Consider the following 9,309-nt stretch of genomic DNA (forward strand, 5'->3'; position numbering starts at 1 on the left):
TGCTTTAGCAGAGTAAAGAGTTCCTGAAGAATTTAACCAGAGAACAGCATTATCAGTTTGTTAGGAACTGTACTCAGGGATAGCCTGCATTACAGAGAGATGAGAGGAAAGAGGACCAGCCAACTTGATTACACAGATATGGTAAGGGATCCATTTGCACTGGGGGAAAAAAGGTGTGCTGAACTGTTTTCTGAGAATAAACTCTCTTAATTTAAGTCCCTGGCAGCATTGTCACACTGTCAGGTGCCAGTTACCAACATATAGGTATTGTTATGGCAGAGGTCACCAGATGGTACTGATAAATTTAGGTTAGAAGCTCTTTTTTCTTAGCATGAGAGCAAGTTTTTAGTCTTGGAAGAAAAGGCCATGCTATAAGTTTTGTGATGCAGATTCTTTAGGGAGATCTATAGTGAGCAGCAAAGGAGTTTACTCTCTGCCTTAATCTCACTAACTAGAATAAATTCTTGAGGTGGGGTTGTTTTTAGAGTTCAAGCACTGGTATTTGGGCTGAGATACTTGAAAGAGGGGCTGGCCTTTGTGCTGCTTGTGACCTCCTCAGTTCAAGGACTGGACTGTATGTGTAAAATAAACCAGTTGCACTAAGAATATACTCAGATTCCATGTCAGTGATTTCTCCTCCAATGAAAAGCTGACCTGTAAGGTCCCATCCTCTGCTGCCACTGAGCATAGAGGCAACAACAGTATTATGGTCTTGCACTAAAGAGACCATAGTTAAGGTTGCAAAATAATTTTCTGTTTCACAGAGTCTGTACCTCAGTGCGTCACCTGTGTTAGGAACCCTCTTTTGTAAACATGCCATGGGAAATTTGAACCAGATTTCAGCCACTGATTAACATGTGTGGAATGATCCCCCATACGTAGTTTGTGTTTGTATGTTGGGTTTTTAGGAAATTTGAGAAAACTGGAACACTGGAAAAGCTTGATTCTCTCTCCCACTCCCCCCTTCCCCTGCCATTCACTGGCTACTGCTGCTGCCTGAGCAGTGACATTGTGACATCAGAAATAGTCAGCCACTTATCACTCCCTCCCCCTCCAGTTCCATTTCATACTTGAGGAGAGTGCCCTGGTTGTCATGGCAACAGCTGCCTTTGATTATTGATTTCCTTCAGGTACTGGAACATTCTCACAGAGAAGGGTAGATAGAAAGCGGACTGGGTTTGGATAAGATCCTGCGATGCGCCTTTAGGTTTGTACTGGGGTAAATGACACTGTTTCTTTTCAAAGGATAATTATTACTGTCCTCAAAAAGGGTTACATGGAAATAAGAAACAATTTACATGACAAGGAGGTGGCATTTTGTAACTTCTGCTTACAAATGGGAGGGGAATGACTTTCTGAATTTACCTTTCAAATAGGCAGGGAATTTTAGCTATAAGTCCCTACTTAGTGTTGTTACACAGTTAAAAACAGTGTCATTTATAAGTTGCGGGGAAACAAAGTTGCATTAAAAAAACCAAATGTGTTTCATTTGATGGCACTTTAATTTATTAACTTTCAACATATTGGTCAACACGGCAGTGAGTGGTGAAATATGGAGCATCACAAAGATAAACAATGGCAAAAAATACACTGAAGACCAGAATTGTGTAAGTCCTTTATTCTTTAAATGGGCATAGATATAGAAAATATTTTCTTTCTATTAAAAAAACTAAGGAAATCCATAAACAGGAAACCTGGTTTAACCTTAGTCAAGCTTGCTCTCATCAATGAATGAAACTGTAAAAACTAGGAAATACAAAGTTAAGGATTGAAAGGTTGCAAAGTCATGCATTCTCAAGTTGCCCAGACAAGCTTAATTCAGCCTCCTCGTATGAATGCTTTTTCAAACAGTCTTTAATTACATGCAGAAGTGTCTATCTGTGAAAAGTTTGGTGTAAATGACTTGCCCAGCCTCACATAAGAACTCAGTGGCAGTGGCCGAATCCTAGACTTAATGGTGGTATTCAACTGCCCTAATGACAAGACCATCCTTTCTCTTCCTGCAGACTCCTGCCTCCTTCACTACAAACCTTCCAGCTTCTGCAACAAATGAAGCAGACAACAGAGTCCTTCACTACAGAGTCCCAATTCATCCTCAGAGCACATTTGTCCTCTGCTTTGAATGAGCTAGGTATCCTGTGTGATAATAATAATGATTAATAATAAATAATGGATCATGTAATTAGAGATTGTCCCATAATGCATACCACAGAAGGGGAGAAAATTAAGACTGAATGAGCAGTGTTCATTCTGTCATTTCCTAATTTGAGAGTACTCAACTTTCAACATTTAATTCTTTTTATTCCTTAGCTTTATTTTCTATGCTTTTGTTTATTGATTAAGGGTTCTCAAACTTCATTGCACTGTGACCCCCACCTGACAACAAAAATTACTACATGACCCTAGGAGGGGGGACCAAAGCCCGAGTCCACCTGAGCCCTGCTGCCCCAGGCAGGGGGCCAAAGCCCAAGCCTCATCACCCCGGGCAGGGGGGCCAAAGCCCAAGGGCTTTAGCCCCAGGAAGGGGTGGCCTGTAACCTAAGCCCTGCCTCCCAGAGCTGACGTCCTCAGCCCCGGGCAATGGGGCTCAGGCTTTGGCTTTGGCTTTGGGTGGTGGGGCTGAGGCTTTGGCCCCGGGCCCCAGCAAGTCTAGCTCCAGCCCTGGTGACCCCATTTGGGGTCCCAACCCACAGTTTGAGAACCGCTGCACCTTAACTAATGGAACTTGAAGTTTTTTGGTTTCGAATTAATTATTATATATGGACGCAGACCATGTTTAGAGCCAGCCATGCCACTAACTAGTTAAAAACTCAATTAAAAGTTACAGTGTAGATGAGGTGAAATCTTACATCTTAACAGAGCTGTAAATGGATTCAAGCACTGTTGCATTTATGGTCTGATCAATGTAAATTTGAAACGGGGGAGAGAGATAAAGTGAGGGAAAGACTGCCCCTACTTTTTAAAAAGGAATTGATAGTCCAGTATGCTTTTTCAAAATGAAATAGCTCTGCTATAGCACTTGTTCATGTTAAATACAGAACCCAGTTTTTAAGTAATGTGATGGGTAAGCATTGCACGTGGTGATAAGTGGTTGCAGGATTGGACCTTTGTATTGGACCTACAGTTTGCAAGTCTTGGCTCCAATCCTGCAATCACCTATACATGTGCTTACCTTTATGCACATGAGCAGTGCCATTGGCTTCAACAAGATGAGAGAGACAAGGTGGGTGAGGTAATTTCTTTCCTTCGATCCATTTTTGTTGGTGAAAGAGACAAGTTTTCAAGTTTACACAGAGCAGCGTAAGCTCAAAAGCTTGTGTCTTTCACCAGCAGAGGTTGGCCCAATAAAAGATTACCTCATCTACCTTGTCTCTCCAATATTCTGGGACCAATACAGCTACCACAACACTGCAAACTACTGGGGAAAATCTCAGTGAATCCACTGATAGATATTACTTCATATACTGCATCTCTAGTTAAAAGAAATGGGTTGTAGATATGAAGATAAAAAGAAACATACCAAATTAACCAAAATAAAAATGAAGTATATGAATGTTAGAAAGTTACAGGTGCATTTTTTGACAGAAAACTCAGATAAAATTTTCACTAAAGTCTGTAATCGGACAAAACGTCTTCCTGGGCAAGGTCAGTATGAGAACGTGGAACTGTGATCATTTAGCACACTACAGAGCAATATAATGCTATATATATCAACTATATTTTCATTGTGCAACTTGTTTCGTTTGTTGGTAAATGTATGAGATTTTCATCAGTATTGTTTCTGAGTGATAACTATTACAATAGTAAATTGGTTTGTCTTCTGATGATAGGGCCACATTATTAGTAGTAAGATATATTGCCAGTCTTGAAATGGACATTTATCTTCCACCAACAACTTATTTCTAATCACATATCTAAATTCAGTATAATATTTTTCTTGTTAGAATATTTTGTTTTCATATGTATCTCTATAACATATATTGACTAATTTACAACTATTTTAATACAAAACCTTTTTTTTAATTTAATGTGGTAAAAATAAAAAACAAATGTTAAGATGAAACTCCTTATAAGGAACTTTAAAAAAAAAAAAAAAAAAAAACAACCCTGTAAATCAAATCACAGACTGTACTTTCTATTTCTGGTGAATGGAGGCACTTTGATTGTGAACAAGTGTTGGATTTTATAATTCCTGAATAATGTAAAACAGACTGAAATCCTTTCTAGAATACAACAAAAATGGAACATTTCAACATTAATTTCCTTGAGTTTCTAAGCACCAAGTACACAGAACTTGTTGTGGCTTCCAGGGCTAACGTCCCTTCTGCTGGAATTCCAGATAGTGGCAGTCTGCTGAAATATGAGTTCAGTTACCAAATATAGATGAGTGCGGTAAGAATACATAGTCACAGAGGACAGATGTAATTCATAGGCCACAGTCGCCTCGATGCTTACTCAGGACCAAGCAATCATTTTTGAATAGTTAAAGCAACTTTCAGCTTTCTTAAACAAAGAAGAAAAAAGCAGCCTTTCCTGAAATTAATTATATGTGAGACTCTTCAAACTGGCCTAACAAATATAAGGTCTGTAATTTTTTGTTTGTTTCGTGAATTCAATTAATTATTCTCAGGGAATAATAGCCCAGGGCTTCAAAACCCATAGCAAAATAAGTATTTATTGGTTTTTGAAACACCATTAGAAATTTCCCTTAAACTCTGTTACTCATTTGAGTGGGCTTGATTTTATTTTGATTTTTTTAATCTGTGATTTTTCTTAACACAATTTTCACAAATTTTAAAGATGTTTGTATTTTTCCTTAGTATTTCTCTTTTCATTACAATGAGAAAATGAGATCTGTAAAATTATTTTCCATGGTACTCTGTACCTTACTATTTATTCATTTAATGCTTTAAAACTGATGAATTATTCATGTATTTTCTAAAAGTGTAAAAATTATTGCCACTTTAATATAATAGATTTTTAATTAATTATTTTACCATGTTAATGGGTATAGTATCTGTGATTTTATATGACAAGATAAATATCAAATTGTACCATGGAAATAATTTGTGCATAATATATTTTCCGTAAAGTTAAACATTCCAAATAATATATATGCAAAATTTTTATTTTCCATGTTGTCTTTAAAACAATACAGTGCATTAATAATGGTGAATACACTCATTAGATAGAAGTGCAAAGCACCATTATAAATATTCTGTTGTATAACCAATAGATGCTAGAAATAGAATTAGATATTTCTAATTATGATCTTATGTGCTATTTGATAGGGTTAGTGTTATTTTAACTTCATTTAGCTGTGACTTAAACAAGCAAGTTGTTCTAAAGGAAATTTTAGATTCCCTGGATTACAGTGGATTTATACATTACAATATAAGTTTTAAAAGTGTCTTTTAGACCAAAATGTTCAAACTTAGATGCCTAAAGAGAGACATACAAATCCATATTTAGGCACCAAAATAAGTAGCCAGATTTTTCAGAAGTGCTAAGAACCTGTAGTTCTTACTGAGGTACTCAGCACCTCTGAAAATCTAGCCAATTATTTAGATACCTCAATATGGATTTAGATGCCTAACTTTAGGCATCATACTTTGAAAATTATGACTTTCAGTCATCTGTAAACCACTGTTTTTATCTAATAAGATACATAATGATATAAGCTCAAATAATTGTAGCATGTGTTCACAATATATTCATTTTACTAGAAACTAACCATTCTGTTATGCTGAGCGGCAAAGAGCCAAATTCTGCCCTGAACCATATCCCAGTGAGACAACAGAATAGCATAGGGTGAAAGTCAGGACAGTTTAACTTATTTTGTAACATTTCACATTGAGATATAAGCTACCGTATGAAGAAGAAACAGTGTGAATCAGATTCGTGTAAAGATATGCTTGTGATGCACAATATGACTTAAAGCAATACATTATCCATACACAGTAGCATATTTATTCATTTGAATATGAAGTTTAAAAAAATTACTAAGTATTCCAGAGACACAAATTCTCCAGATTTGACTCTTGATTCCCTGGCATTCATCCAGCTGCTGTAACAGCTGAGCGTCTAGATCAGGTTGGGTTCATTTTCTAAAATTGCTAAATTGTAGCCAGTTACGTTGTACATACTTTTTTAGATTTTGTTGACAATATATTGGCATGATTCCTAGATTTGTTCCCCTGTAAATGGGAATAAAGGGAAAGAGACAACCTAATTAAAGCAAGGACTACCCCTATCAACCTACTCTATAAAACTATGCTTCAAATGTTGAACCATAAAACAAACTCTTTAGCTTCCCTGTACTTGTATGTGCTTGGTTGTAATCCACTGGCAGAGCACACAGAAAAAAGAGATATCAAGAAAGGCATATACTAGTCCAAGAATTCAGTCAATCAGCTAATGATTATCTGCTGAGTAAGCCTCAGTGAAGTAACTAGAAGTAATTGGAGTGTTCATGAGCCAGTGTAAAATACATCAGAGTGCAACTCATGACTATCAAGCCAGCTAGCACTGAGGAAATGGAATAGGGCATACTGTGAAGATGGAAACTTTTAAGCAATCTAGTTACAAGAAATTAAATTCCCATGGAAATGAGAAATATATGGTCATGACAATCAAGGATATTTAAATCACTGTTGTTCAGCTGAATTACTATTCAGAAGAAGCAGTTATCATTTCTGGAGCCAAGTGGTCACCGATGTAGCATCCAGGAAACCAAACAAGCTTCAACTCATGGAACTTCTTGCATATCATTCCATTTGGGGAACGGGGTTTATTCTGCCACCACAGAACAAGCAAGGAATGAGATGCTTAAAAATGCTGTAGAAAAACTGAGGGGGGTTATAGACAATTTTATCTTTGTGCAGAAGCTGCTTGATACAAAATGACTTGCAAGATGTATGCATCACACTCCCTTCAATGTTGCTTTACAGTATTTATAGTTTATGGTAGTCTGATATTCTATTAATTTAAATTATCACTGTATATAATAATGCTACCAAGGAACATGCATGTTCCAACAGCAGTGAAGGAAATGAAATATTAACAACTAGAAGATCATAAATAACATAATTAATAATAATTTTATATTATTGACCAGGAGAAAGCATGGCAATTCTAATCAATGGAATTCTAGGGACCCCATTCATTCAGATTCTAATAATACTAATACTAATAATTTGCTTAAATCATTTCAATGATCTCTTATTGTGATTTAATGTTCCAATATGTTATGATTTTGAAGGCAATTTTGTGGGGAGAGAAATGCAGGTACATCATGGAAATGATCATGAACCTAAACATATAATAATAGAATGGGTAAGATTAATAGGAACCAATAAATCACTGAAAATCATTTGGAGGACATGAGATTGTGCTAGCCAACATGCAGGGGAAAAACAAAACAAAACCCTTACAAATTCATAACAGGACTGCATGTAGAGGACCCACTCCTGAAACACTTACTTTATAACTAGCCTGCTCTTGCTCAGTGTCAGTCGGGCCTATTCTAACTCAAAGTGAATGATCGTGCTACAAATAATTCTTACATCATTAGGATTTGACTTTTTCATGCCTGCTTTTGTATCCTGTCATTTGTAAATAATGAATCTACAGTTATATGACAAAAGTGTTTGTTTTATTGTCACACTCCTTATGTGCATTTTCTTCCAGCATGCAAGACAGAAGGCGTGAGCAGGTGGTGTCTCTACCCTTAATGCTGAAGGAGGCTTACTCAGCAGAGAAAAGAGCCCACGAGGGTTACTCTGAAAACATGTCAGAGGCTTCCTCCTTTCATGATTTTTTTTATGATTCCCTATCAGGCATACAGGATGGAGAGGTTTCAAATGAGCTATCTGCATTTCTCAGCAAGGAGGAGATAAGTAAAAGCCTTGACCTTGCCAGAGAAGCTATTGCTAATTCAGTGAAGGAGAATCAGAATGTAGAACAGGAGTTCACTCATCATTTCAACACTTCTCCAAACTCATCAGAATATGCTTCTTCTAGGAAGGCCAAAGACCATGAACAAGATGTTTTGGGGAGGCTTCAGGTGAGCAGCCCAAATTCACTATTCAGCACAGCTCAAACTCTCCCAGAGCAACAGAAACAGCAACCACCCATGTCCCCTCAGGCAGCAAGCAGCATTTGCACTGTCCCTGGGAGGCAAGGCAGCATCTCGCCCTCACTAACAGCTAGCCCCAGCTTTATTCGGAGTCTAAGAAATGCAGAGAGATGTAGTCCAAATACGCAAAAGACAAGCCCAAAATCCAAATCAATGTCCCAGGGAGATGCTCCTTTCAGGAACAAGCTGTGTGACAAGGCTGCCATGTTCATTGAAGAACTTTCTTCCATATTTAGAGAAGCAGCAAAGGCAAGAGGCAGGAGTCCCAGTGGGGACTCCTCTTCTCCAGACAGTGGATACCTGTCTCCTAAAAAGAAACAGTCAGCCATGATAAATGCTTCAGTGAATCAGAGCCCTGTCAAAGCATATCCAGAGACCAAACCTGAAGCAAAGTTACCTGAGACTCACCACAATGGAGAGCCCTTCCCTGACAGGCAGAATGTCATTCAAGAAAGTGGAACTGCCTTCCACCATGAGCTCACCAATCCGAGTAGCTATCCGTCTTCAGCTCCTCGATTTACCCAGAAACTCAGGAGCCAGGAAGTGGCTGAAGGAAGCAAGGTGCTGCTGGAGTGCAGAGTGGCTGGAAACCCAACACCTCATGTCAGGTAGGTGCATGGCAGTTTAAAATGGTCACAGGCAATGGCTGATATATTCTAATTTTACTTTTGTGGAAGGGTATCACCAAGGACCTGCTCATGGGTAATGAACAAGAAAATTCTAACAGTGCGTGCTGATAGCCAAGTGGTTTTACTAATAAATACATGAAGTGACAGATTCTACCACCATTACCTTGGTGGTTCCTTACTCCACAAATATTTCCATTGACTTCTACTTGCAGAATAATGTTCTACTCAGTCCAAGTAAGGGTGACAGAACCAGGCCCAAAACTGGCTTCAATAGGATTACCTATGAGACTAGTGAGTAAAGGGGTTCACAATCTGGTCCTTAAATGCTTTAGTCACAAAGACTGTAATAAGTGTATATATTGCATTTCTCTCAATCAGTCAGAACATTGGATAAATAACCTGAAAAAACTTTCTCATAATTTTCTCACCTCCAGCCAGAAGTCTTTCAGGTTGAGACATTCTCAAAAGATATCAAGATGGTCCCTGTATCAAAACATTTCCTCCAGTATGTCATTGGAATTTTGAGCCTATATTATTTTGCTT

At 37.8% G+C, this 9,309-nt stretch overlaps 1 protein-coding gene across 1 annotated transcript; it reads left to right on the forward strand.

Annotated features, from left to right (window-relative positions):
* Positions 1 to 4,241: 4,241 nt before the first annotated feature.
* On the forward strand, positions 4,242 to 8,749 carry LOC119566166 (palladin-like). The gene is made up of 2 exons (XM_037898569.2): positions 4,242 to 4,583; positions 7,690 to 8,749. The coding sequence occupies exon 2, from the start codon at positions 7,691 to 7,693 to the stop codon at positions 8,747 to 8,749; it is 1,059 nt and encodes a 352-aa protein (XP_037754497.2). The 5' UTR covers positions 4,242 to 4,583; position 7,690.
* The last annotated feature ends 560 nt before the right edge of the window (positions 8,750 to 9,309 follow it).

The sequence above is a fragment of the Chelonia mydas genome, chromosome 4 (assembly GCF_015237465.2).
Source record: "Chelonia mydas isolate rCheMyd1 chromosome 4, rCheMyd1.pri.v2, whole genome shotgun sequence".
NCBI classification, from domain to species: domain Eukaryota; kingdom Metazoa; phylum Chordata; order Testudines; family Cheloniidae; genus Chelonia; species Chelonia mydas.

Bases quoted from the DNA above. Each gene is read 5' to 3' on its own strand.
- LOC119566166 (XM_037898569.2), top strand. From the start codon at position 7,691: ATGCAAGACAGAAGGCGTGAGCAGGTGGTGTCTCTACCCTTAATGCTG.